Genomic DNA, 27,966 nt, shown 5'->3' with positions numbered 1-27,966 from the left:
CATCCACTCAGCAAAGCGGTCGCTGCCCCAGGCGGTGTTCAGGATGTGTTGGATGTGGCCCTGGGGACCCAGCCCTCATTCTCTCCCTCGCCGTGGCCCAGCCTTCCTACCGAGCTCAGCCACCTCGTGCAAGGAGAGAACCTCGGCTTCGTTTCCTAGCCAGGTATCAGCCTGAGCGGGATGAGCTGAATTCGAATATCTGCAAACCCTTTGGGAAATCTATGCTAAATTTATAAAATATGATTATCCTCGGCTCTCTAAATGAATCTGCGCAAACGAGGAAAGCGCTTTTTCATTTAGGACAACTCGGGGTTTAAAATAAACAGCGTGGCAGAAAGAACTCGGCACGTAGTTTCTGTAAGCCCCTGTGCATCCCCAGGTACGGACTCGGGCTCGCAGGGCTGGGAGCAGCAGAGGGTGGGGGACACGGCAGCAGCTGCCGGGGCACCCAGCCGATGTGCTTTGCCATGGGTCTGAGATGGAAAAATCAGGCAAAAATCAGCGTCATCCCAGGGAAATGGAAAGCTGAAGGCAGCGGGGTGACTGCAGCATGGGGCGGCCGCCCTGCAGCCGGGGGACAGAAGGGGCCGTGCCCCCATTCAGCCTCTCCCTGCAGCCCCACGGCCCTGCAGTGCAGCCCTCTGCGGATGGGAGAGCTCCCGCCCCCCCCACGGTGCCTCCACCTCATGCAGAGCAGTGCTGGGCTCAGCGTGCACCCAGGACCTGCGAGCACAGCAAGAGATACACGTGCAGATCGGGGGCTCCTCGTCCTGCGCTGTTCAAGGAGCATCATGGGATCGGGCAGTGGAACTCCACGTCCACGGCACAATTAAATACCTGCTGCATCCCTGCATTTATAGCAGGCTCAGCAGTTCTCCAGAGCCCGGAGGTCTGGGGGACTGAAATACGGATCCAAATTTGCAGCCCAAAGCTGTTAGTATTTGAGTTTCATCTCCAATTAAGCAAAGCACTCAGGCGTGCTCTTACCTCTGGCTCTCGAGTAACACGGCCGTCCTTCAGCGAAGCAATATCATTTCTCTGCTTTAAAATGCACAGGACCTGAATTTCTAACAGCGTGGCCTCGGAACACAGACAGCTGTGTGCCCGGGTGACAAAACACACCTTGCTTTTTCTGTGCCATGCAGAACCAAAGGGCACGGTGAGGGAACGACAGCACGAATGGAAGTTGGTAGAAATGGGGGTTTCCAATGCAAGAAAGAAGGACACTGTGACAGGGGAGCACGGGTCGGAGCAAGGGGTGGAACAGGGCAGCTTGGTGCTTTGCCTGCAGGGCCAGAGAGGACAATTCTGCTCCTTGGCTTGGCTGTGCCCTAGGTGATGCCACAGCACTGCCCTGCCCTTGCTGCTGCCCGTCAGCCCCGGGTGCTACGCAGGCACAGCTCTCAGGAGCACAGTGAGCAGAAGCCAGGAGGAGCAGGGCCCAGCATCGCCAACACCCAGGGCAGCAGCTTCAAGCCCGGGCTCAGAGCTGGATGCCCAACCCCGGGCTTTATTTCCCCAAACTGCAAGGAAGGACTCATGCACAGCTCAGCAAAGACAGCGCTTTGGGCACACTTTTCTCAGCTGCTTAAGGAGCACTGCCAAGCATTACGTTGAAAGGAAATAAAACCCCACAAATGAAGTTCTAGCTGAGCTGCTGTGCTTTTTTTTTTCTTTTCCTTGTGTTTTTGTTTTCGGTTCCTAGGCAATGTAGAAGCACCCAGCAGCTGGGGGGCAGCAACATGGTGCAAGCAGCTCTAGGTATGAGGAAGTGGTGGACAGGGAGCACTTGCTGGGTCTCAGTGCCCCCATCAGCTGCTAATTCCCACTCTCCATTAGGTAGAACCACGCGTGTCTGCATGGAGATGAAGCCAGAAAAATATAATCTGACCTCACAAGCCAAGTCTTGTGTTTCCCTTTCTCTAATGGAGAGAGAGAGGCACCTGTTGGTACTTCATGCAAACCATCCCCAGAGGCGAGGTTATCACCCAGAGCACAAACAGCTGTCCAACTCCAAACTGACATTATTTAGCTCTCACCCCAACAGAGGTTTCTGCACAGCCACCGTGATGCTGAGCCTCCATCTGCAGGGGGAAGATGGCACGGGAGCTTCCTAGAGCACGCTGCAAGCAGCAGGGCCGTGCTCAGCAGCCACTGACTCAGCAGGAGGCGGCGTGGACAGATGGAAACCAGGGAGGAACACGAGAAAATTGCTGTTGCATTTGGGTAACATCCCAAAGAGACCATCACCACACGAGGAAAGGAAGGTGACCGCGTGCTTGTGCTCGGCAGCCAAAGTGTGAAAGCAAGCTTTACTCCGGGTTTATTTACTAAACTGCTTCACGCTCCAGGAAACAGCTACAAGAATCATTACAGAGCATGATCACAAGAGCCGACACGTCGAGAACACCGGGAAGGAACGAGGATGCACGTTACAGTTCATTTCCTGCTGAACTCAAAGAGCACATTGTAAACAAGAAGGAAACCACTGCTGCTAAGAAAGGAGCGCGCGTGAGGACGCCCTACGGACACAGAGCTGCACACAGCACTCCCCTCCCCTCCAAAGCTCTCCAGGAAAGCCGAGCACGTTTTGGTGTTAGTAAATCCTGCTCAAAATTATAGTTCTCCTTGGGTTTAAAACACAGCACAGCTCATAAGACAAAAAAAAAAAATAAAAAAAAAAAATAGGAATTATCATCCGGATCTTTGCGTTTCAGTTCAGTATCAACAATTTAAGGCAAGCTTGGACATTTTGCATTGTTTTAGATAACGGATGGGGACTTGCTGATGGCAGCTTCACAATGGTAACACGCTGTCTCCCAGCAATAGGGAGCGGAGCGATGTGCACGGGACACACGTGCCCCTTGCAATCCCAAGGAGGGCCCCTGGAAGAAGAGCATTCCTGGGAGGAGAGGCAGGCAAGAAGCTTACAGATGAAGATGTGGGTTAAAAGAGCAGCAATTCGGGAGCTACGCGTACACGTACAGACTCGTGCCCATTTTAAAGTGCTTTGCAGATCATTCTGAGTGACTACAAAACAGAACTGGACGATAATTTATAGTTGCATGACGTCTTCCTTGAAGGTCCTTCCATTTTCAGCTGCAAGACAGACAATGACAACAGGAGTATTGTATTTGAGATGCAGGTTTAAAGGAGCCACTGTGGCTGGCCGTCCCATAACCAAGTGCCTGGATCAGAATGAAGGCAGCACGATGGAGCTGACGCTGTGCCCGCACCCGATGCTCTGCTGACCCGTTTCCAGCCAGCCCAGCAGCTCATCCAACAGCAGCAGCCATTCCATCACCTGCTCTTCCCATTCTGAACCCTGAGGCTGCGTACGACGGGAACCGATTTTGCTGCTACCTTCAAGTTTATTGATACCACATGAGACGACTCGGGGTCCATCCCTACCACCTGATGTAGTATTGCTGCTGCTCAGATGAACATCATGAAACACCTTGCGACTTGAAGTGTTCTGCCTTCCGTCAAGGAAAGATGTTTGCATGGAATAACCAATAATACCACGCTAAAAAAAAATGGATTTCTTTTTGTTCTGATGACATCAAAACGATTTCTGTCTCTCACACCACCTCCTCCTAACCAGAAAGAGAATTTCCTGGTACTTTCAGTGGGAGTGTTTCAATCTAAGATGCACTGACATCTTCATTCACGGAATCCTCCTGCGGCTGAACTCGGAGCAGCACGGCACACACTGACCTGCAAGGACACCTCCTACTGCTTAGAGCCACACGCCTGACTTTAAGCAAGAACATTTTCTTCTTTAATATCAGATAGTCAAACAACTTCATCTCCTGACAGATATCGGAAAACATCCCAACCGATGGCACCTGGGGCGCTGTAAATGAGAAGAGCGCACGGAAGCATTCCCCTTGTGCGTTCACCAGGACAGGAACGTGAAGGTGATCTCTGCAGACCGAAGCACCATCACTTCTCTAACCTGCCCCAGCTGCCCCCCTCTTCTGCATTCCCACACAGTGCAGTTACTCGCGTCCCGCGGAACGATCCACTGGCATAATCCAGTTATGTTATTATTGCTATTGAACCAGAAAGCCTTGCTGGGTCCCACGAACCGCACTGAGAACTCTGACACCGTGAATGATTTGCTTTTCAATTCCTGCTTAATTCTACCAAACCTGAAGAACACGTGCAGGATTGTGACCCGTGCAGGCACCTGCTATGGGTGCACGGCGCCGTACGGTGAAAGCCCCCGCGCTCCCTCGGCTGCTTACATCTGAGTGATGCCTTGTGGAAGAACAAAGAACACTTCTGCTTGCCCAGCTGCAATCAGCTCTGCAGGAACTTCAAAATAAATTAAGTGTACTCGGAAGATGTCTGCTACGCATACCTATAAAGAAATGGCTTTTAAAGCAACTGTTTTAAATATTATTGCACCTTCAAAAACAATACTACGGGGGCTTGGAAAACAAGGGGAAACAAACGTTAACTTAACATGGTAGAAGAGAAGGAACTCGAGGCAGAACGCTTCCTAAGTACCAGGTCTGGCAACACGCAAACAGAACAGAAATTCAGGAAAACCACTTCTCCCAGTTCAAAGCAGAAGACAAACCAACATGTGCTAAATGAGCTAGAAATGCTATTTACTCACTCATCTATTTTGAAATAACGGCTACAACCCGCAGCATCAGCTTCCATTTACCTGCCTACATTGTCACCAAGCTCGGGGCCGTCACGCAGTTATCACCTCGTGTCGCAGTGGGACCGAGCCCTGGACCATGTTCACAAGCACCGTGCCCTGGGCTCATGAAGGGCAAGAACCCGGGCTGGGATCTTACTGCTCACTCCACACATATGTATTTGTGAGAACAAGAAACACAGATATCGGGGAAAGATAAAAAGGCAACACACATAGAGCTCATTCACTACATTGTGTTACTCTTGACAGTTTTCATAGGCACAAATGTCTCAAGCGAGTAAGAAGGAAAACCACCAGCACAACCACAGCCACCGTGCTTCCCACACACTGCACCAGCAGCACGGACAGCCACAGAGCCAGGGCACACAGCTAGCACCGTCCTGAGATCCCAGCACTCCGAGAAAGCCATCATACATTCTTTCAGAAAGGGAATTTCTGTAGGGAATCCAGACACACATGTGCTTTGGGGAAGGATGGGACTGATTATTTTCTGAGTATTCATTTTACGTCACGCTACGAATGCTGCTGTGACATTTTCTGATGCATTGCTGCCGCAGTTTCTCTTTGCATCACAACTGAAACCAGTCAGCAGACCAGCAAGACTGAGTCGCCGACTCTGCTGCTCAGTTACCCACGCAAGAGAGAAATACGAGGGAAAGTTTAACAAGGTGACTTTCCTTCATCAGATCGGGATGCTTTGTTGCAAGGCAATAAAAGCGCCTTGCAAATTTCTTTAAGCAGCCACTAATCGTCCCAGCCCTCCCACCAGCAAGCAGCCACAAAGGAGAGCGTACAGGCAACGGACTATGGCATTTATTATTTACAGACCTTGAGATGCAGAAACAAGGCAGCCCTTTAGTTACTGTTCATAAAAAAATTATGAAGCACTGGCATTTTCTCAATGTGAAGACACAACCGGGCAGCCATCAGCAGAACCCAGTCACACGGCACACTCATACGTCTCTCACCCCAAGCACAGTAAACTTCATGTTTCTTAGTAGGCAGGAGGAAGAGAGAAAAGCTCTAGAAAGTGAAAGGGTCAGACAGACAGTGAGTGTCCTAACCACGTCCTAGGCATGTACAGTACTCGGTAAAGTTCTCTGCCTGTAACAGGATGCTACCCGAGCCCCGCTGCTGGTGAGCTTCCCGCTCCTGCTGCCCGTGGCACCGAAGTAACAAGGCCAGCAACCAAAAGGAAATGATTCCTTCCTCACTTCAACCACCACTCCACCGCGTTCCTGCAACTTTGTAGCTCCAGAAAACGCAGCGTATGGTCTCCAGCGGCAGGGTTTATCTTCAGCCAGATCAAGTTCCATCCTTGCATCGGGTCCATGAAGTCCTGCTTGTCATCAAAGCGCGGTCAAACCAAAATTGCAGCGGCAGTACATCATACCAGCAGAGTCCAGCCAGGTATCTGAGATGGGGTCATACTTCTGTACAGTGTTCAGGTAAGATGACCCTGAATGACCTCCAACTACGTAAAGGTAGTTATCAATGACAGCTGCACCCACTCCTATTGAAAAGAAAAAAAAAGAAAGTTAGCTGACCACCAAGCACAGAAGTAAGCAGTGCTTTTGCTCCTACTTGAGACCCCACTGGCACCTCCTCTTAAGGCAGAGCAGACAAGCCCACTCAGCCTCTCCCTCTTCGGCTCAGATTTAAGGAAAACGGGTGTAAATGAAAAGTCATTCCCTCTACAGATGCTAACCCTCCTCTTTACTCCACTCACACCCCATCCTAAGGCAAAGCAATACTCCTCAGGCAGGCAGCACAGAAGATACCTTATGTAGCCTCAACGTAAAATGGAAGAGTGACCACAGAACTGCTGAAATTAATTCAAAATTAATGGAAAAAAATGGAATTACTATTTCAAGTTATACCTGGTACAGCTCAGTATTAACAAAAATAGATTGGCCTTTAAACACTCATTCCTTTACAGAATTGATTCAGCCATCTTTGACCCAATTCAAAGATGAAGAACGATGCCCTGCAGACAAGTCACTGCGAGCCTAACTCACGGCAGGTTCTACCAGGTCAATCAGTGGCTTACTTCTGAAAGAACAGCCCAGCGAAGTGCTGAGGGCTCCGGGTGTCCCTACCTGTTCTGGGTTCCTTCATGGGTCGGCACACTGTCCACTGATTCTGATGGGGATCGTACCTCTCGATGCTCGACAAGTGAGACACACCGTTGTGCCCGCCCACCACAAAAATGAAGCCCAGCATGACGCCAACGCCGAAGTTTATTCGTTTATCAGCCATTGAAGCTACCGTCTCCCACGAGTTTTTGCTTGGATCGTAGCGTTCCATGCTGCAAATACAAACAAACCACTTGTGAGGCTTGGGTTTTAGTGACATTTGAATTCTGCTCCACAAAAAATCCACACCTGTGAGAGTGTGTCCAGCTGGGTCTGTCAGGAATAACGTAACACAACAACAAAGTGCTCGAGCTGATGGAAAATTCTGCAGCGTGGCTGCTTTGTACTACCCAAGGGCAGCACACGAAGCTGAAAGCAGAGCTATCACCTCAAGGGTCTTTCCACAACACGGAGCTCAAGCAGCTGGAGGTTCTCCAGAAAGCGTTGCCAGAAAGCATTTCCAAGACTCTGAGATGGCAACTGCAGCTCAGCCATCTCTTCTGATGCTCTCACAGCCCTACCATGTGTCTTCAGGTTACATCTTGAAACAAAGTACGATCTTTCCAGGCTGAGTTCAGAACAGAAGGCTCCTTCAAAGCTGACTGCTGCTTTTTGTAAACAAAAGGAAACGCGTGAAAAACGGAACCCAACGTAGATGAAGTGTGTCTATTTAGGTAACACATCAAATCAAAAATTCCTTCAGGCATCCCTGAAAATAATAGAGGCAAAAAAACCAACCACGTGGAGAGCATATCCCTCGGGAAAAGCAGTAAAGAGGTTGCTGATCGGAGCACAAAGGATAGAAGAGACCTTCAGGATAAAAGAGAAATTATCAGCACCGTTTTATTAACCACTGGATCTGTACAGATGGTCAGTCACCAAAACACTCCTTGTATGTGGGCAGCCCCACCCGCAGAGCAGCTTCAGTCGCACAAGGGAGACAGAAAAGAGAAGAGAAAATCAGAAGCACTAAAGAGTAGGAGAAAAGGGGCTGAATTATACAGCACTCAGCTTGCTTTTAACTCTAGAGCTTGTGTGAGCCTAGTGGCTGCATGGCACGCCGTATTAGTTGCATCCCTGAATAATCAATACAAACAAAACTACCCAGTAAGTAAAATTTTAAAAGGGAACTAATGAAATATCCATCAATTTGATAACTCCCCAGGAAGCGCTGGCAATTCCTCTCTGCCTGAGAGAAGATGCTGTGCAAAGAGCAGGGCCACCACAGAACTGATGTTACAGCTTTCCCCTCAAAGGTACCAACTGGAGGAAGATGTTTCCTGCTACTCCAGTGCTAAGTTTTGCATTTTCTGAAATGCAAAGCTGAGTTTCCCCTTCAAAGGCATGCATTCACCCCAAGCACTCATCTTTCATGAGCAGACTGCCCTCAGCAAGGTCTCGGTCTCCCTCCTTTTTAAACAGTCTGTGCAGCAAGGTTAGAACCACACTAAGTAATGTAACCTATTGATGTTACGTATTTCTGTAACTTAGAATACTGTTTGCCTTTGCCACGTGAAAACTACTTATTTCACTTCCCTGTTTAGGAACCAACCCTCTGCTTCACAAACCATTTTACATAAAAGCATACAAAGTGTGAGGAATCCAATTAATGACTAGTGCAATGTCGTTATACCATTCTGTAAATAATCAGTGCATCTCCTCTTATAAGCAAGATTTCGTCTTCACTCTCCACTCAGCTCCTCAGGGTTGTTGTTTATTAATTTGCTTCCCGGAGGAACATATGGCTGATTTGTTCCCACGTTTAATGAAGAATACAAGTTACTACTTTGCATAACTAAATACCCCAGACTACCCACACACAAAACAACGTGGAACAGAACAATTATAGAACATGCTGGTACCAAAAAAAAAAAAAAAACCAACCCATCTGTGAATATAAGGTGTATTGAGCACGAGAAAAATCCCATTCATTTCTAAAGAGTCTGATTTGAAACGTTAGAGCTGACCCCACGTCCTGGCACCTTGCAGCCCTGAGGTGCAGAGGGTTACCTGGCAGTGGTGCAGTGCTGCAGCTCAGCAGGCCTCTCCCAGGGGATGCACCCACTGACAGGGGAGCTGCCATGGGGCTGAGCAAACAAGCCCACAGCACTTCTCCTGTGGGACAGCCAGCCTGGGGATCCTCGGGGTCAGGCGTCCTGCACTGCCTTGCTTGGCAGGATGCATGTATGTCTTTGGCCTCTTCGTCTTCCCTTCTCAGGGATTTTTAAGAACACACACATCTTTGTGTTCTAGCTCAGAGAAGTTCAAACGCAGATTTCCCAGCTGAATTGCTAGACTGATGCTACAGAAGGATTAATGAGGCCCACTGTGGATTAACACCGATTTATCTCAGAATATTTTAACTGGTTGCTGAATACAAGCTTAGAAGTGCATTTTGCTGATTTCCAGCTTATGGCATCAAGCTACAGACATGAGAAGCACATACCTGTTCATATGGGCAGGACCATAGCCACCAATGGCATATATCATTCCATCTAAGACAGCTGCAGCAAAGCAACTTCTCGTTTTGTTCATTGGGGCCACTAGCTGCCACTCCTTAACTTTAGGAATGTATTTCTCTACAGTTCGTAAATACGACTGCCCATCGTAGCCCCCGAGGGCATAGAGCTCTCCTGCCAGAACCACCACTCCCAGCGTGCTCCGGCTCTCAAACATCCTCTCCAGAGACGTCCAAGTGTTCGTGTCGGGGTCCCAGCACTCCACCGAGTTCTCGTGCTTCCGGTAGCTGATGCCTTGACACACGTGAGTTGCGATCCCTCCTACAACATAGATTTTCTGGTCTAGGACACATATTCCAAATTCATAGCGGGGAATGCTAAGAGGTGCCAGGCCTATCCAGGAATCGTTCTGGGGAAAATACATTTCAACACTGAAACAGAGAAAAAGAAAGACGGCGTGAGCAAACCTAACTTTATGAAGCCCTGCTGTGTGTAAACGAGCAACAAGGAAGGCAGTCTTAAGTGCACACATCATAGTTCTCATCCCACGTCAGCTGTTCCTTCCAAGGACCTGGACATAAGTTAAACCAAAGAGCAAAAGCCCAGAGCTATGCAGTGACACGGTGGGAAGTCAGGGCACCAAGTCCGAGAGCTGAAAAAATGGATTTTGAAAGTACAAAACAGACTGAGGAGAAGGCATAAAGCATCACAGACAACGTGAGGGCAGACAGCAGAGCGCTGGTGCAGCTCTCAGAGGTAGGCTGCGTTAAGGTGAGCTGAAAAACACAAACTGAAGAGTTTGGAGGGTAAACTGAAAACAGCCAACCAACCAGAAATGAAACACTCAGCCACTCAGAACGGCCACGGAGACAGAAGAGACAAGAAAGGCAAGAGGTACACACACAGCTATGCACACACATTTAGAAAGTACAGTTTGCAGGCTTGTAAACATACAGCACACGTAAAGGGTGCAATTCAAACAAAATGTTCAAGTACAACAAACTGACTTGAAAGAAGTTCTCAAAATATTGTATAGTTGCATTTTCTTTTACTTACGCCCTGTTTTAACATATGGGAACTCCAAGCTATCGCATATATTTATCTACATCAAAAGTTTAAAAAAAGACCACGAGAAAGTGAAGCCACTGGAGAGGTGAAAACCACTAAGAACACAGAAGCAAGGACAGACTGACAGCACACCGGCCCTTCACTGCAGTAGCCCAGGTAGGAAAGAGCAGCACTAAACGCATTCTAGGTAGCTCTGTTAGCAGTAGCTAATTGGGAGCAAAAAGAAAAAACAACAACATGATAATAATTAAAAAAAAAATAAGCCTTCTTGCAGGTAGAAACAAAAGCAAAAACAGTATTGTGGCAGTAGGGTTTCCTACTTCCAATTTCAGCTGTAGGAAAATCAGGTATGTAAATTATTAGGAAAGACTTTTAGCTGGTGTATGACTTTTCTGGGGCCAAGAAAAGCTATTTAAGTACCACTGGAAGTATCAGTTTATGGGAGACAAATCTGAACAATAAATTAACAAATGAAAGGAGTTCTTGCATGCACTAACAGTTCAAATAGTAAAGAGCACTTTTGTTTAAAAACAACAACAAAGTATTCTAAATCACATCGGTATGCAACATTGTTAAAACCGGTTAAGAATCTGTGGAACAAGCAGAGCTGCTGTGTATCAGAGGACACATCCCCTTAACCAAACAGATCTGGCATTCACCACTCCCCCCACCCTTAACTCCTTACAAACAGAACCCTAACGATCCCCAGTCCCAATGGCCCCATTCCCAGTTCGCTGCTGACATGCACTGATCAGGAAAGCAAACTGTAAATAACCCTGACAACATCCCTAACTGCTCTCCGGTGTGTGTCCATAAGTACTAGCATGAAACTGTTGCAAAAAAGAGTATCTCAGAGTAAAACATCCCAGAATCCAGCTGCAGAGCCAGCACAGGGAGCCTGCCTCCACATGGGAAACACTAACTCACTGATAGAGGCAAGTTCAGCATCACAGCAGCATATGTACAAGTACACATACACACAGAAACACTCAGAGTGGAGCTACCACTTCTGGAAATGTTAATACAATGTTGAAAGAAAGCCCAGGCACACCGGTATGGGCAAGAAAGCTGTTTCTGTTACATTCCCCTTGCTCCTGTGACGAGCTTCAGCGTGGCAACAAACTGCTCATCTGAAGAAGATGCTTAATTTGAGAACTGGGTAAAAAAAAACAGCTCAGTAGCAGAGACTAAAGGCATGATCGCATGCATTGTAATTGAGAACTTAGCACTGCTAGGAACCTTAGCTTTTCCTCTGATTAAGTTAGTTTCTATTCCAAGGGCTCCTGAGTTAGAAGTAGCGCACAAACTGAAAATAGCTACCTTCATTAACCAAATTTGGAGGGAAAAAGATTTTATAACTGTTTGTATTGGTACAAACAAAGCCTCCTAACTGTGAGGACCGTGCACAAAAACCAAGAGGCACGTTGAACTCACTGCTCGGCCTCACTCCAAGAAATTCCACTTACAAGGAGAGCAGTAAGCACATCTCCGCCAAGCACAGCTCCTCAATGCTTCTCTAAATCCTGACCCAGGGTGACAAAAAACATGCACGAACATCACACCGCTGCACTGCTGCAGCAGCTCTGCTATTACCTTTCTAAACACGCAAACAGCCCGGCCTTCCCTCCTACAGCACACAGAACTTTAGGAGCACAGCGAGGTCGTGTCATCAGCATGGTCTGGTGGGAAAGTCTGTGTTCGGGCATGAAGTGATATTTTAGAGCCTCGTTTAGAAGATGTTTGCAGGTGTGGTCATCACGAATGAGATGGTTTGCTTCGTACAGCCTTGTAAGAAACTTCACGCTCAGCAGCGGCAGTCGGACGCAGTGCAGCAGCTGTGCTAAGTACTTCTGTCGCTCCTGGACGTCGTATTTGATCCAGGACTCCAGTGCATAAAAAACCGTTTCTTCCGTCACAACATTCAAGCAGTCATTGGAAACGATCTCATCCAATTCAGAATGCGTAAGCTCAAAGAATTCTTCAGTCTGACAGACATCTTCAAAGTTTTGACAAATGTACTTGTTCGCAGCCAAGTATAGGTCGTGGCAGCCGTAGGTCTCTGCAAAACGAGAAATCCCGATGCAGTTGCCAGGATCAAGCTGGCTCTCCAGGAAGGCGCAGCACTCCTTCACCACCAGCTTGATTTGGAGAAGATTTGCAGCTGGAAGAAGCGACTCCACAGTGTCCTGTGAGATGAACACGGTTCCTGTGTAGGCGTACTCCACGATGGCCTGCAGGGCTGCTTCGTCCACGCACTGGAACTCTACCTCGGAATTTTCCTTCTCAGAAAGGTTCCCGGTGAACATGGCTTTGAAGTACGGACTGATGCTGGCGAGCACCACTTTGTGGGCATGGATCTTAACATCGCCAACTCTGAGGACAATGTCACACAGCTCGTGATGCTGGCGAAGGAGGTTCAAGCCTTGCAGAAGCTGCTCAGAATGCAAGTGGGTTAGGTTGGCAAGCATGTAGGTTGGAGACGACTGGTCCATCTGTGACAAACAGAATTTTTGAGGCATTACTCAGGGTTTCGTTTTCAGCTGTTTTATTACTCATATTACATAGACATGCCACGTGTAACATTTAAAAATCATTTTTCCATTTATGTTTTTATCTAAATTAGTGTATTACCTTCCAAATTACTTCTCAAGGCCTCGTGCTCTATGCTTTTAGATACACGTTAAATCCAGGACATTCAAGTATTTATTAACAGCGGACGTCACATTAATCTTTTATTGAAAAATACACAAGCATTTTTTCCTTCTGAAATAAAATGCATACTTCAGAAACTATGAAAGAGTTCTACATCACATGTTCAAGAGAACTGCATAGAGATCAGAATAAAAATAGAGAGCCCCGGGGCTGTGCACCTGGAGGAGAGAAGGCTGAGGGGCTCTGAGCAGTGCTGAGTGATATCTGCAGGGTGAGGGCAGGAGGATGGGGCCGGGCTCTGTTCCGTGGTGTGCAGTGCCAGGACAAGGGGCACCAGGCACAGCCTGGAGCCCAGGCAGTTCTGTATGGACACGAGGAAGAACTTTTGTGTGTGAGGGTGGCAGAGCCCTGGCACAGCTACCCCAACTGGTAAGGGAGGCTCCTAATCAGGAGATATTCAAACCCGCCTGCTTGCTTTGTGTGCAGCTGCTGGAGGGGGATTGGACTGGTGGAGCTCCAGAGGTCACTTCCAACCCCTATGGTTCTGTGAAATAAAGAACTGGCTTATTTGAGACAAAGTTAAAACCTCCTAAGCTAGCTTGTGCTAGCCTGCACATGCCTTCCCTGCTACGTCTCACCCCAAGCAGCGCTGCATAAGGCCCCAGCACTCAGGAGGCACGCAGCCCCACAGCCCCTGCTCTGCACAGATCGTTAACAGGCCCTCCCATGGTGCAAAACAGAGAAAAGGACCCACACAGCCTAGGGGACACTGGACTGCAGGAGAGGGTGTGCTGGAGCAGGGCCTACTACACTCTGAGTGGGCAGGGGAACACAGCAGAAGGGGGACCCTCACCCCACCTCATGGGGGACTTTGCTGCAACAAGAGCTCCCCAGCAGGCACACTGCTGTCCTGCTGAGATTGGGTCAGGGTGCCCAGTGCCAGCAAAAGTGTGTCCAAAGAAGGGTAACAAAGCTGTGGAGGGTCTTTAGCACAGGTCTTGTGAGGAGTGGCTGAGGGATGCAGAGAAGAGGAGGCTCAGGGGAGACCTCATCACTCTCTACAACTCTCTGAAAGGAGGCAGTGGTGAGGTGAGAGTCAGCCTCTGCTCCTGGGTAACAGTAATAGGATGAGAGGTGATGGCCTCACGTTGCACCAGGAGATGTTCAGATTGGATATTAGGAAACATTTCTTCTCTGAAAGAGCAGTGATGCACTGGCACAGGCTGCCCAGTAGCGGTGAGGACACTGTTCCCAAAGGTATCCAAGAACCGTGGAGATGTGGCACTGAGGGACACGGTCAGTGGGCATGGTGAGGTGGGGTTGGACTTGGATCTTGGAGGTCTCTTCCAAGCTCAAAGATTCTATGATTCTAAGAAGTGGAACAGGGCGAGGTGCCCCACAGCCGAGCCCACACAGCTCCTGGGGAGGTGGGGGGGAGCACAGAGCACCCTGGGCTCTGGCACTGCCTCCATCTCCCCCCAGGCCGCTCTCACTTCCTGCAGCACAGGGAGGGTAGAGAGAAAGAAGCTGCACCCACAGCTCACACAACCCCCGAGCACTTGTTCCCCAAAGTTTTCCTTTCCGTTGTGACACCTGACAGCACCACGATACCAGCTCTAATTTCAGCTTCATTAACATTCTAGGGCTGCTGCCCACCACTGAGAGCTGCAGGAGCTCTTCAGTTCTTACTCAGTGAATTGTTACAATGGCGAGAGGGTGGAGGGTGTCAATATATCAAGATCCAGGACTGCCAGGGAACATCACCATTGTTCTGCGGGGAACACCACCGCCATCCAGTTTCTGAACTGAAAAGCTGATTTAATTGATTTAATTTTTGATTCACTAGATGACTACACAAGCTTCCAAAGTGCGCTTCTTCCATCTCATTATTAAGAAGTTCATCATTTCCATAGCTCCTTAACTGGCACCTAATTTGCAATGAGCCCGCTTATGAAGTGCTTCATGTAAAAGAATAAAATTAGCTGTCAGCATTTCAATACAGAACATAATAACAGTGCTGACAAAGCGAAGGCTGCAAGGCAGAGACAGGAGAGCTGTGCCCTGCTCAGGGATGTAAGCGCACTCAGTCCTCTCTTATCAGGAATCTTTGCTGGGAAGAACAAACAGAGTCATCAGTAAGGCTGGAAAAGAGCTCTGCAGTCATCTGCCCACCCATCAAACACACGTCTAAAACAAAGTCTTCTGGGGATACCTGCAAAAAGTGATGTTCCTTATAACAGTATTCTCTACGTAGCAGCTTTTTTGCACCACAGCTTTTCCCGAAAGCTGCCCAGCAGCAGCAGATGCCCTTTTGAGTCCATGCTCAGCTCGTGACTCGCTTATACATGAACATGGAAACGCTGCCAGGCACGGTGACAGCACGTGGAAAGAAGACGGAGCTTACAGCTCAGCGCGGGAGCCGTGAGGGCGTTACTTACAACCTCGGAAACCGTTTCCGCAGGAACGAAGCTCGCTGCCCGCCGCGGTGCCCGGCGCCACACGGCCGCACTGGAACAGCGGGCCGGCCTTGCAGCCCGCAAGGCAGCACTGACGGCGCCGGCTGACACGAAGGCGCTAACGAGGGCCCGTGCGGCCCCCAGGTCAGGCCGGGATGCGAGAGGCTCCGGCCGGGCCCGACGCCGGCAGCCGCCCCCACCAGAGCGCCCCGAGCCCGGCTCCGAGCCCGGCTCCGGCCCCGGCTTCCGCCCCAGCCCCCAGCTCCGAGCCCAGCCCCGGCCGTCTCGGCGCTCACCTGCGGGCGCGGTGCGCGGGCCGCGGCCTCGCTCCCTCTGGCACAGCGGTGCCCGGCGGCCGCACGCGTCACTTCCGGGCGCCGCCGCCCCACACAGCGCACAGCACGCACAGCGCCCCGGGCCGGGCGGTGCCACCACGCGGGGCCAGGGGGGTGTCGGGGGAGGGGCCGCGGCGGGGCGCCGTGGCAGCACCGTGTCCCCACACGTCGCGGTGCGGTTTCCGCGGCACCGTCTGTCTGCGAACGAAGGCTCCGGGGCGGGCCCCCGAGCTTCTCTTCGTTTTCCCCTCCGCGGCGGCGGCGAAGAGGAGCGCTCTCCCCCCGCGGCGAGAGGACGCGGTCGGTTCCGCGCATGCGCACGGCGGGCCGCCCCCCTGGCGACGGCGGTGTTGTGGTGCGCGGCGTTGCCGGGGGCGGTTCCGTTCCCGCCGCCCATGGCCGCGGCCCTGGGCCCGGCCCCGCCGCCGCCGCCCGCTCGCGCCATGGAGCGGCCGCCGGGCCCCGAGCTCGGGGCGGCGGGGGACGGACCCGAGCGCCCACGTGGGAGGCGGCGCGGAGGCCCGCTGCCCGGCGAGCCGGCTCGCAGCCTGGCCTGGCAGCCGGGCGGCCCCGAGGAGCCGGAGGGCGGCGGAGGCCCCGCGGAGCGGCCGGGCCTCGGACTGCTCCCGGCCGAGCTGCGCGGCCGGCTGCTGGACCAGGAGGACTACCGCAGCCGCACGCGGGCGGTGGAGGAGCTGCAGCGGGTGCTGGGGGCCCTCAGTCCGGCCGCGGTGGCCTCGGCTCCCTCCCCCGCGCTGCTCGGGCTGCTGGGGCTGCTTTGCGCTCTGCTGGACGACGCCAACTTCGCGGTGGTGCTGGGCGCTCTGGAGGCCGCTCAGCTGCTGGCCCTGCGCCTGGGCGGCCGGCTGCGCGCCTTCCTGGGCCCGCTGGTGGCGGCCGTCGCCAAGGGGCTGGGGGACCCGCGGGCGGCACTGCGGCAGCGCTGCCACCGCCTGCTGCTGCGGCTGATGGAGGCGGCGGGGCCGCGGCGCGTGCTGGGCCTGCTGCTGCGGAGGGAGCACCTGCGGCACCGCAACGCCCGCGTGAGGGAGGAGGTGATCGCCGCCTGCATCGCCGCGCTGCTCACTTACCCCAGCCGGGAGCTGGATCTGGGCCAGCTGGCCTTCGGCCTTGCCCCGGCGTTGGTGGACGGCAAGCGAAGAGTGCGGCACGCCGCCTTGGAGGCGTTCGCCTTGTTGGCGTCGGCCATGGGCCCCGGGAAGAGCGGCCTTCTCTTCGAGGCAGTGGACGCTGTGGAACTGGAGGACAACGGGGACGGAGTGATGCATGCGGTGCAGGCCAGGCTGGCCAGGAAGATCCTGCCCCGGCTGGGGGAGCACGGCTTGGTGGAGTACGCGGTGCCCTTGCCTTCGTGCGGCCAGGGCTGCGGGGTGCCGCGCGGGGCAGACACCGAGTGGCTGCTGGCGGGCAGCAGGACGCAGAGCGCGCAGAGCTGCGGGTCCCACCTCGGGGACGCTGTGCAGAACTCTGGCTCACCCGGCGTGACCACACGAAGAGTCCTGAGCGCGGGGAAGGGGAAGAACAAGCTGCCCTGGGAAGCTGAGCGCGGTGGAGACGGGGAAGGTGGAACGGGAGACGTGGTGCCTTTCGCAAAGGGTGTGGAGCAGGTATGTGCTTCTGGCCCACTGGGCTGCTTTTCTGAAGGAGATATTCCATAAGAGGATAAGAAAGTTTCCAAAGGTTTGCAAAATGGCAGATGTTTCTGAAGTACAGCTCATACCGCTGATGTGCACACAAAGTTCTCTGTAGATAAATGCATTGACTTAGGAGATGCAATCTGAGTGTTCCAAATGTCAGATTTAACACCAGGAGAAAACAGGCAACTTAGCGTGCATAGGTAATCTTACTGCTGAAATGAGCTGTGCTCCACCGGGTGCTTCCAATATCCTGCCCTGGTGACCTGTGGTTGTGGCTGGCAGAAGCCTAGGGAACTTCTGTTTGTGCGCCTGAGAACACCTGATGGACTGCTAAATACTGGGGCTGTTTGGAAGAAAGCTGCCAAATGGCTTCAGTTTAGGCTTTGAAGGCAGAGCTCTGGCACGTGGCTGAAGTCTGTGCTTTTGGGTAGTGCACCTGTAATGAAGTTTGTGGGTTGCCATGTGTATGTGTGGCCCATGTTCTTCACATTCCTCATAGTGATTCGACCAGGAAAAAATGTAGGTTAGGCTGAAATAGTGATTCTGCTTGCTTGATTGTAATTTTAGTGACCATATTGGCATCTGCAAATGGAAGGAACCCTTGAAAAATTGTTCAGATCCCTTTTACTTTTGCAGCAGTTCTGTGTGTGACATCCCATTTTGGTACCACGACACCCAGAGTGTGTGCTGGACGGGTTTAATGCAGCATTACTCGATCCCCAGTGAATGATGAACAAGGCTACTTTGTGAAGGCTGGGTTTTAATAGAGTCCTTTAAAAAGGAATGTGAGCTAACAGCATTGCACTGTAAAAGTCTGGAGGAAGTCTGTGTGTATACTTGTATATACACGTACACAAAACTTGTGGCTGCAGCTTGCAGTGGTAGAGGGCTCCTGCCCGAGCTCACGGCTGGGCCCTGGGGATGTATTCTAAAATGCATTTAGGAATGGAGTGGACTGAAATGTAACCTGGGGAAGCGGCTGCATCTTTGTGGCTGCAAGTGGGGGTGCTGAGGTACTCCTTTTAGTAGGCGACATCCTTGGCACCGCTACAAGAAAGCCTTTTACACTGTGTATTTGTATAGGTGTAGTGTGGATGTTGTGGATGCAAATGCCATCTCCCAGCACTGGGATGAGAACCAATCTCGGTGCCAGGGATTGGAGCTTGAGGGGCGTGTGTGGGGTGGGGGTTGTCACACAGCTCTCCAAGGTGGGCGATCCCAGACGCTGCGGGGTGGGAGAGGTCGATTGCCTCCTCCACAAAGTGCCTACTGGGAGAAAACAGAACGATCTGCAGATCTATTTCCTTCCTCTGGCAACCGCTTGGCACAAACTTGTCTGTGTGCCCGCAATTATAATTTGTCTTCTTCCCTCCTTGGCGGCTTCTTCAGTTCCTGCAAGTACTTCAGCATAAAATTACCACTTTCCTTTTGGAATCATCTCTATTTTTATGTCCTTGCGTCTAATGCCAAGTATATTTGTGCCATCTATTTTTGCAGAATTAGACCTGAATGGGCTTCAGCCTTTCTTTGGTAAATGCATTATTTTGAGCAGGGGACTCGAGCTGTGAAGTTAGCCACTCTCGCTTTGCTTTCACTGCTGTAGTGTACTGTAGGTGGCAACAAAAATACTTCTGCAGGGAGAAAATGCTGTTTGTCATGTACTGTGTTTATTGCTTTTTAGTAAGAACTAATTTTTTTGCATCCAATGACTTTTTCTAAGTCATCCTGCACCTCCTGCAGATGTTCTTTGTTCATGTCTCTGCCCTCTGCTTTCTGACTTGTTCTGTTTGCTTCTCACTTCCATTTTGTTTTATTAAGTGTTTAAGTTGGTAGAAAGCTGATCGCTAACGTTGAGGTGTCAAAATTGGAAGATTTCATCTGTTGTACTCTGCAAGAGGAGATATGTTAGCGGCCCTTGTGCACTCTTACTTGCAAGATGCCTGAATAAATAACCTCCAGTTAACCAGCATTCATTTTCCATTGAAGTGTAACTCCTCTCCACATAGCTTTGTGCTTACGTGCAGGTAAGTGCTGGCCAGAATGGCATTTAATGTTATGTTTGATAGAATTTGGAAGTTGTTACTTTTGACTTGGACCCAGGTGAGCACTCTACCAAAACTATGCCATCGTGACCGGCTTGCTTTGGCAGTGATTCCCTTGGCATAAAAAATGTCAAAAGTCTTGTTCCCATAGGTTAGGAGCAACAACCGAAGAAGGAACGCAATTCAGCCGCAAATATTTTGTGTTCAGTTTGGTCTGCCTGAAAATGCCAGCTGTCCTTTGCCAGCAGATAGAAGTGCTACCTGCAGACTTAAGGTTTTACAGTTACTCTTCTGCTGGCAGCTGGGTGCTGTGATGTTACAAATGTAACATAGTGTTACATGTTAAGTGATGTGATGTTACTGTGTTCAGCTTGGGGAACTTCAATGTGGGAAGGACATGGAGGTGCTGGAGCAGGTCCAAAGAAGGGCAGCAAGGCTGGGGAAGGGCTTGGAGAATATGCCCTGTGAGGAGAGACTGAGGGAACTGGGGCTGTTTAGTCTGGGGAAGAGGAGGCTGAGGGGAGACCTCATTGCTCTCTTCAAATACCTGAAAGGTGATTGCAGTGAGAGCGGGGCTGGTCTCTTCTCACCAGTGACAGGTGACAGGACAAGGGGAAATGGCCTCAAGTTGTGCCAGGGGAGGTTTAGGTTGGAGATCAGGAAAAACTTCATTACAGAAAGGGTTGTTAAGCACTGGAACAGGCTCCCCAGGAGGTGGTGGAGTCACCATCCCTGAATGTGTTTAAAACCCGTTTGGATGTGGTGCTTGGGGACATGATTTAGTGGTTGGACTGGATGATCTTGAAGGTCTTTTCCAACCCGAGCAATTCTATGATTCTAAATTTGCTGGGGATGCAGCTGCCTGCCTGCAAAGCTCTTGCAAGACACCCTGAGACAGTGGAAGTTGGAGCTGGCACAAGGAGTCCCTTGGCTCCTGTGTGCAGTCGGGTGCCTGTACTGAGTCGCGCATCTCACCACTAGCACTTGTTGCAGTGCTGCTGGCAGCATCTACCTGTCACTGGGAAATAGTGGTGGCACTCAAGTTTTGAAATTCTAACGATGCCTTTGTAGCTTGCTATCTGTGAAGACAAGGTCTGGCTGTAGGGGTGCTCCTGTGAAAGACAGAACAGGATTTGGTGTGTCGCTGCCACGGCTTTCCCTCCGTGTGGGGAAAAGCAAAAGCCCTGCTAAGGAAGGAAGGATGTCGGGGAGGCTTTTCGTTAGAAGGTAAACCAAATGCTGTTGATCATCAGGTGTAACGGGGAATAATAGAAGGGGGGTTCATTTTGGTTACCTATGCAGCAATTGCTTAAGCAGCCCTGTCGTCAGTAGAGAAAGTGCAACCTTGGAGTCTGGAGGGCTGCCTTTATGGCCAGCAACTTCATTTAGGATCAGATGAACTGTTTGCAAGACTTCTTTGAGTCCCATTGGCTGACCTCTATTTACTGTAATGGAAGCTTAAACAACACAGTGGTTCAATTACTGAGATTTTTATCTGTTCACCGTGGGTTGATGTCTTTGTTTCCCTGCCTTCACCTCCTCCTCGTTTATCAATCTTGCTGTTAAATGTGTCTGAATAGGGCAGGGGGCCATCTCTTTATCTGCCTTTCTGATTTGCAGTGCAGTATTTGCTGGCTTCTTGGTGGTGCTTGTTTGGTTGCATGCATGCCACAAAATTACGTTCATCCCATGGCACGCAGACATCTTCAATGCAAGCAGGTGAGCTGTGTTCTCACTTAAGACATACAGGGACTATTGAACTTGGGCAGTGTTTCTTGTACTTGAAGACATTCCTTGTTAACGGGAAGAGATTGCCATAAAGTGCTTAAATGAAGCCCTTTACCTTGGGGCATTTAATGGCCCAAGAGTGAGGAGAAAGAAAGGCAGCCCTGTATCTCTTCACAGCTGTCTGCTTCTAGTAAGATATATCATGCATGACATTTGCATAGCTGACTTGTTTGTGTAAATGTGAAAAAAATTAATTATTAATTCAAACATTCCTTTGAGATGAGTTTGTTTAAAAATTAACTTTCGGAGTCATTCTGTGGCTGAAAGGATGCATGAAATTAGTCTTCACAATTGTTCTTTTTTTTTTTTTTACTGGTATTTGTAGGGTCATGTTGCACAGCGATGGTCCAAGGCCACGTCTAGACTGTGCTGATCAGATAAGGTGCAAGGTTAGCCTGCGGGTTAATGGGTGCTGGCAGCGTGGGGAAGATAAAGCACGCTGCCTCCAGGGCTTTGCTGCCTGCCAGGGATGTTAAATTGCTTTGCTGATGGAGCACCGCCCTGTAACCTCGGATGTGCTTTGAAACCAAGTCTGTGTGGTACCCATCTGTAAACCCAGAGCTGTTGGTGATGCTCAGGGGATTCACATGGACAGTGTGACTGCGGGCTGCTGCCAACACGGCCCCACGTGTTGAACAGAATGGCAGCAGCCAGTGGCTAGCAGCTGGGCTCTGCTTTGCCCTGGGTGTGCTAACGGAGCGTGGAACTCCCGGGAAAACAGCACGCAGCTGTTAGAAAAGCATTAAGTAAAACACTGATGCCAGTCTTGTTTAATCCATAGCTCTTGTTATTTCTGACAGCGAGTATCCTGTGGTTCAATTGCCTGATTTCACACCTCAGTGCTTTGTGTGTCAGAACGTAAGGTTTACCGCTCAATAGCTGCTCACAGAACCCCAGCTTCCCTTTTCTCCTTCTGTGAGCAATGCCTGGGTTCATCAGATGAAGCACAGTTATGTGTGTTTCTCATTGGCAGCTGCACACGCCTGCCTGAACCGCAGCAGTGAGTGTGCCCCATAGCACCGTGCTGCAGGCAGCTGCCCAGGCCTTGCTGTGCACGGAGGCAGTTGCTCTCACCCCACTGCCTCACTGCGTTAATGGGGCTGTGCCTGCTGGGATTTTGGAGCCTTGGAGCAGCACCACTGAAGCACTTTTGTTTGCTAGATTTAGGAGATACTTGGCAAAACGGGTTGGTAATCAAGTGCGTAATCCCGTGAATTATTTTCTTTTGAACTTCATAGAATCATAGAACCATAGAATGGCCTGGGTTGAAAAGAACCTCAAACATCATCCAGTTTCAACCCCCCTGCTGAGCGCAGGGTCACCAACCACCAGCCCAGGCTGCCCAGAGCCACGTCCTGGCCTGGAATGCCTCCAGGGACGGGGCATCCACAACCTCCCTGGGCAACCTGTTCCAGTGCATCACCACCCTCTGAGTGAAAAGCTTCCTCCTAATAGCCAACCTAAACCTCCCCTGCCTCAGTTTAAAACCATTCCCCCTTGTCCTATCGCTATCCACCCTCGTGAATAATTGTTCCCCCTCCTGTTTATACGCTCCCTTCAAGTACTGGAAACTTCAACTTCAGTCCTGCTCATTTCTAACCCTGTGCAGGCAGAGCTGGCCTTGTAATGTGCAGTGTTACCTGTAAATTCAATGGAGAAAGAGTCTGAATCTGCTGAAGTCAGTACTCTTTTTCTGCAAACACCGATGTGTTAATGTCTGCTCCAGTTCCTTAGGAGAGAGTAAACAATTCCCATCTGAATGAAACCAGACCCTGTTCCAAAGGAAACACTGATGCTCTTTTTTGTGGGATTTGACATGCTCCATCGATCCTTTGGGTGCTGGCTTTAAGTAATTGAAGTTAACCTGCTGTAACCAAACGTGTTCCGTTCCCAACTAGTTTCCCAGCTTGTCCTGCCGCTCCTGAGAGGTCACGTGAATGAGCTGAAGAGCACTGCCCTGGCAATGAATTCCCCTGCTCCCTTTTTAACTTTAATCTTTTATAACTCCCATTTAAGCAAACTTTCCGAACAGAAATGCTCATTGCAATTTGGGGCACAAAAGCACTTTTCAATAAAACCAAATGCTTTTGTCCTCCCGAGGGCGCAGCAGAAGCTGGCGTGTGCTGGCAGCTCCCTGTTGATGCTGGTATCCAGCTGTCCCTGTGACACTTTGAGCTGAGGGTGCTGCCTGGAATGCACAGCGTGCCTGGGGGTGCCGTTGGGTAAAAGCTACCTTCCACTTTTCCCCTACAAAACATACATGCTGCGGGTCACTGCACCCGCTGCTGGAAGCAATGCCCTGGGCTGCAGCAGCAACAGCATTGGAACGCTCTACTGAAGTTTTAAAGCACGTTGTGCACTGCACTTGAGCTATTTTCACATAACTTCACGGTTTGACAGTATGCGTGGGATTCCTTTTTTGGGGTGTCGGTCCCTGGGAGATGAGCCGTGGTTTTTCAAGGGAGCTGGGAGAGTATTTTAGGGAAGTGCCATTATATACTTGTGCCATGCTCAATCCTTTCCCCAGGGGGATGTTGCTGGTGGCTGCTGGCCTGACCCAGTGCAGCTGCTGTGCTGGCAGGGGCTGTGGCAGCAGCGTGCCCCTGGGCTGGTCACCAACTTCTGCTGCACGGCTGCAAAGGCTCTGCTGCGCTGGGAATGGAATCAGAATGAAAGCTCAGAGAGTTCCCTTCACCAGGACCTGTCACCTGACCTACTGCACCTATGTCCAGGCTGACAGATTAAAATGCTGTTCTCTAACGGCCTGTCAGCAGAAGTGGGAATTGGACTTGATGATCTTGGAGTTCTTTTCGAACACGAGTGATTCTGTGCTTCTGTGGGTGCTGAGCTCTGTTCTGCCCTCACCTGTAACAGCCTGAAGCAGATTGCTCAGCACACTTGGCCGCTGCCTCTCATTTTAAAGTAAAACCAGCTTCCTTTGGGACACCTGATGTCACCATCGTGGTGATCGAAGTCCTTGTCCTCAGTGCGCATCTTGCCGCCAGAATTTGTTTCTTTTTCTTCCCAAAGCTTCATGTTCCCTGCTTTGGTCTTACTAAAGCATCTCATGCCTGCTGGCCTCCTCCTGCAGTCCCCTGTTAAGAAGGGGATCCGGACTGATCTCCTTGTATCTCAGCTCCTTAAGTTCTCCCTTGTTGCCAGCTTTCAACCAAGCTTTTAGGCAACTAACCGTTTTAAGCGAGGATCTGATCTCTAAAGCCCAATTAAAAAGTGCAGTCCTGTACTGAAACTGTCTATCAGGGAGGAAGATTTGATACCAAGTTTTCAGCTTTTGAGCATTGCAGTGGCTTTGCTTAGCAAGTTTCAGATGAGATTTTGAGTTGCAGCCGGGCAGCAGCCCTGTGTGAGCAGCCCAGCTCCCGGGTGGGGGTGCAGTCAGATGGCTGCTTTGCTCTGTACCTCTTGCCAGCGGGGATGTGTGTGAGTTCCTGTGCTCCTTTTAAGGGAGGAGCGTGGCGACAGGGAGCAGAGTTAGAGCTGAGGAACGTAAAAGCATGAGTTTCTTTTTCCAAGAGGAGTCTCGTCGCGGGGCTTGGAGATTTCGTTTCTTTTGGCTTCTGTATGTCTCTTGCACTGGGAATCTCCTGTCCCTTGCAGGGACCTGGATGCTGCTTTCCATTGCTGAGCGTATCGTTCCACGCTGTCCTGCAGCTGGCTCTCATTGCAGGGTGCTGACAGTGCTGTGCACAGCTTTTGGACTCCACCCAAAGCAGGCTGTTCTCGCAGCTCAAATAGCCATTGCCTATGTAAAGATGTGCAAGCCTTAATGTACATAAATCAGAACATTAATGTTTAATTCTTAAAAATGATGAGTAGCACAGCTTTTCGTTCCCGTTTTTTCTTGACCGTGCGGCGTCAGCCTGTGGGAGGGAGAATGGGAAACGCACAGCTGCTTTCCCCTCCTTAGAATTCCTCAAGTATTGGCAAAGTGTGGGAGTAGCTGGGCAGGTAAGCTGTGGGTCAGAATGCTTTGCAGCTGCAACTCCACTGCTTGTGGTTAGCAGAGGAGCTCCCAGCAGTGCGTTGGCAGGGGAGGGGGGCACGGTGGGGGCTCATGGGCAGTGTGCAGCACTGAGAGAGCGCTCTGTTCACGTGCACCTTTGTTTCCTTGTGTTCCTTTCTCCTGCAGCTCTCTTCACCTGGTGATTTCCTCCATTCTCCAAAGCTACAGCCCTCTCAAGGAGTGCCAGGCAGCGATGAGATATTTTTCAGTAGAAGAAGACCATCGAGGAATTTATTTCAGAATAGCATAGATTTTAATTCAGAGCATTCTCCTCTTTGTGCTGGTGAGTACTAACGTGGGTCCGTGTCTGATCTGCCATTTGCAAAGCAGGTTTATATCGACCTGAACAGAAATGTATAGCTTCCCATGTGTGGCTTATCACCTGCAGCTGCTTGTTTTGCTCTGGATTGTCACCCACAGTGAAGAGCTGCATAACAGGCACAGGGCGATGCCTGCAGCCCCTTTTGCTCTGGGCAATTACACCATCTCAGCACCTACCTGTTCTCCAGCCCAGCTGTATGCACACAGATGTCCACCAGATTTGATAGCTCCAGCAGAGCTTATGGGTCTGCTTTTTTTGCAAATAGTGCCATGTTATTTCACAGTAAGATCAAACAGGAATAGTGAGCAGATATACTGAACAGGTGGGCTTGGGAGGTCCCTGAGATACAGAGCTCCCTGCTGCTTCTCTAAAGGGAGGAAGAAGAAGTGCCCTGCAGAATGGCAGCGGAGTCATTCAGCCAGAGCTTCCTTACACTGTGAAATACAGTTTGAATTGCAGATGAAGAAGGCAATTAAAAGGAGACAGAATTTTCCTGACTCCTGAGCAGGAATACGTGGTTGGCTAGAACAGCACTTACCAAGAATCAGGTGATAGTGACTGCAGGATATGAAACACTAAACCACAAACTGGACACCGTGTTGGGGAGGTCATATTTACGTGTGTTGGGCTCTTCAGAAGTCTGGATCAGTTCACATCTCATCTAGATTTGTGTGTTGTCTCTTTTTTTTTTAACTTGTATGAACAGCTAGGGTAGCAAGCTGTCTAAAGAGGGAGCTTTATGAATTGTTTTAAAGGATGAAAAATGTCATGGTTTTGAAAACCAGCTCTGTGAAAGATTTTAGTTGCAGGACTGCACTTAATTTATGCTAACAGTGTCGGCTCAGTGGTTTGTATTTGGGTAGAGGCTGGGCAAGAGCAGGCCTGCCTTGTTCTCTCCCCTTGGCAGTGGTTATGTGCTCCACGTTCTTTGAGGAGCGCTGACACGTGTGGAATGCAGAGTTTCCTTACAGTTACTCTGAGAGCGATACACTGTCAAGAAACTCGCTGTGTTTTGAGGTTTTAAGTTGTTGTCTTCCTTCTGTTGTCATATATTTAAAGAGGTGATTGTTCTGTCAGGGCTTTTGGTGAGCCCCTCTCGCTCTCAGAGTTGGAGGGGTGCCCTGGGAGAGCAGCCAGGCGTTCCTCTAGCTTGTGCCTATGGGCAGGATTAGGAGGTTGCTTAGAAACTCTTATGTTCATCACTTAGAGGCTAGTTAAGTTTTAAGAAATTACAACGTCTTAATTTGCTATTAAATATCATACGCCCTTTTGTTAAACACCACGCGTTAAGTATTTATCTTGTTAATTGTGTTTTTCATGGGACAGGTGCTGTGGGCTCTCATCAGCCACATATTTCAGGGAAATGTGGAACGCTTGGATACACGCAGACACGTGGCAAGAGCGGTAGTGTGGACTCTGCTTTACAGTTTTTGGGATTAAATAACTGCCAGCAAGACAAAGGTATACGGATTTTACCTGTATCATAGGGCAGTGTGTGTTACTTGGGAAATGTCTCCCTGTCTCTATGCTGTCTGAAGAAATAAAAATTACGATATGTTGTTCTGCCCCTATTCAGAATCTTCCCATTTTTCGTCTTCTGGTTTCTAGGAAAAAATAGTATTTGAATGTTTTGTTAAGGAAGTATCACTCAAAACATTTTTGCTCTGTTTATAATCTTGCATCACTGAAGTTTGAAAGTTGTCTGTCAGTGTTGTGCAATGCAGACTTGGAATACAGAACAGTGAACAACAGAGCTGCATTCAGTCTGCTTGAATGAATCTTCTCTTTGAATTATAATGCTTTATAAACATGCCTGCAAAGCAGCTTAGGCTCAGGCTTGAAATGCAGAGACAAAATGGACATTGTGAGGGAGAACGCAATTTCCAAACGAAGTTAGCTGATGTGTCTATAATCAGTTGGGTGAAATGCCGACCTTTCGTTTTGACTGTGCAGAGGGTGCATTATTTCCTTACAAATTATTATTTTAATAGCTGTCAAAGAGGGAAATGACCACAAACAGTGCTCTCTTTTACTTTGCTCAGTTTGTGCCAGCCTAAACTTTTCCGGCAAGACCCAGCGAAGTGTTTGCAGTCAAGCAGAACATACGTCGTCCTCGCAAGGCGCTGCCCCGAGCCAGGGCGCCTTCATCCTGCCCTCCTACCCTCTGGCGTCACCCGGGAGCAGCCCCAAGCACCTCTCGTCCCCTGCTGACTCCCCGAAGCAGTCACAAGAGAACACCATGAGTTTCTCAAACTCCTGGCCTCTTAAAAGCTTCGAAGGGCTGCATAAGCCGACTTCTCAAAAGCCAAGGGACAGTACAGGTAGGTGTGCTGTTAGTATACTGAGAAGCGA

The 27,966-nt window shown here is 50.1% G+C and overlaps 2 protein-coding genes across 4 annotated transcripts in view; one reads left to right on the top strand and one right to left on the bottom strand.

The window, feature by feature from the left end:
• Positions 2,299-15,880, bottom strand: KLHL28 (kelch like family member 28). Its single transcript, XM_021401439.1, has 5 exons — positions 15,742-15,880; positions 11,931-12,829; positions 9,257-9,700; positions 6,775-6,983; positions 2,299-6,188 (listed from the first exon to the last, which is right to left on the bottom strand). The coding sequence occupies exons 2-5, from the start codon at positions 12,827-12,829 to the stop codon at positions 6,025-6,027; spliced, it is 1,716 nt and encodes a 571-aa protein (XP_021257114.1). The 5' UTR covers positions 15,742-15,880; the 3' UTR covers positions 2,299-6,024.
• Positions 16,161-27,966, top strand: part of TOGARAM1 (TOG array regulator of axonemal microtubules 1) — a 33,976-nt gene continuing 22,170 nt past the window's right edge. For all 3 annotated transcript variants that reach the window (XM_021401437.1, XM_021401438.1, XM_021401436.1), the window contains exons 1-4: positions 16,161-17,408; positions 25,419-25,575; positions 26,941-27,075; positions 27,657-27,935. In XM_021401437.1, coding sequence (XP_021257112.1) covers positions 16,176-17,408; positions 25,419-25,575; positions 26,941-27,075; positions 27,657-27,935 — 1,804 coding nt within the window. In that variant the 5' untranslated portion in view covers positions 16,161-16,175. The remainder of the gene's footprint in view (positions 17,409-25,418; positions 25,576-26,940; positions 27,076-27,656; positions 27,936-27,966) is intronic.

This window comes from Numida meleagris, chromosome 6 (genome assembly GCF_002078875.1).
Source record: "Numida meleagris isolate 19003 breed g44 Domestic line chromosome 6, NumMel1.0, whole genome shotgun sequence".
In the NCBI taxonomy this organism is placed as follows: Eukaryota; Metazoa; Chordata; class Aves; order Galliformes; family Numididae; genus Numida; species Numida meleagris.
Note: the sequence above shows the minus strand (reverse complement) of the source record. Positions and strands in the feature narration are given on the sequence as shown.

Coding starts and splice junctions, on each gene's coding strand:
- KLHL28 (XM_021401439.1), bottom strand. CDS start 12,829: ATGGACCAGTCGTCTCCAACCTACATGCTTGCCAACCTAACCCACTTG. Junction 9,701..11,930: donor CTGTTTGCGTGTTTAGAAAG/GTAATAGCAGAG, acceptor TCTCTGTTTCAG/TGTTGAAATGTATTTTCCCC. Junction 6,984..9,256: donor GGTCCTGCCCATATGAACAG/GTATGTGCTTCT, acceptor TTGTATTTGCAG/CATGGAACGCTACGATCCAA.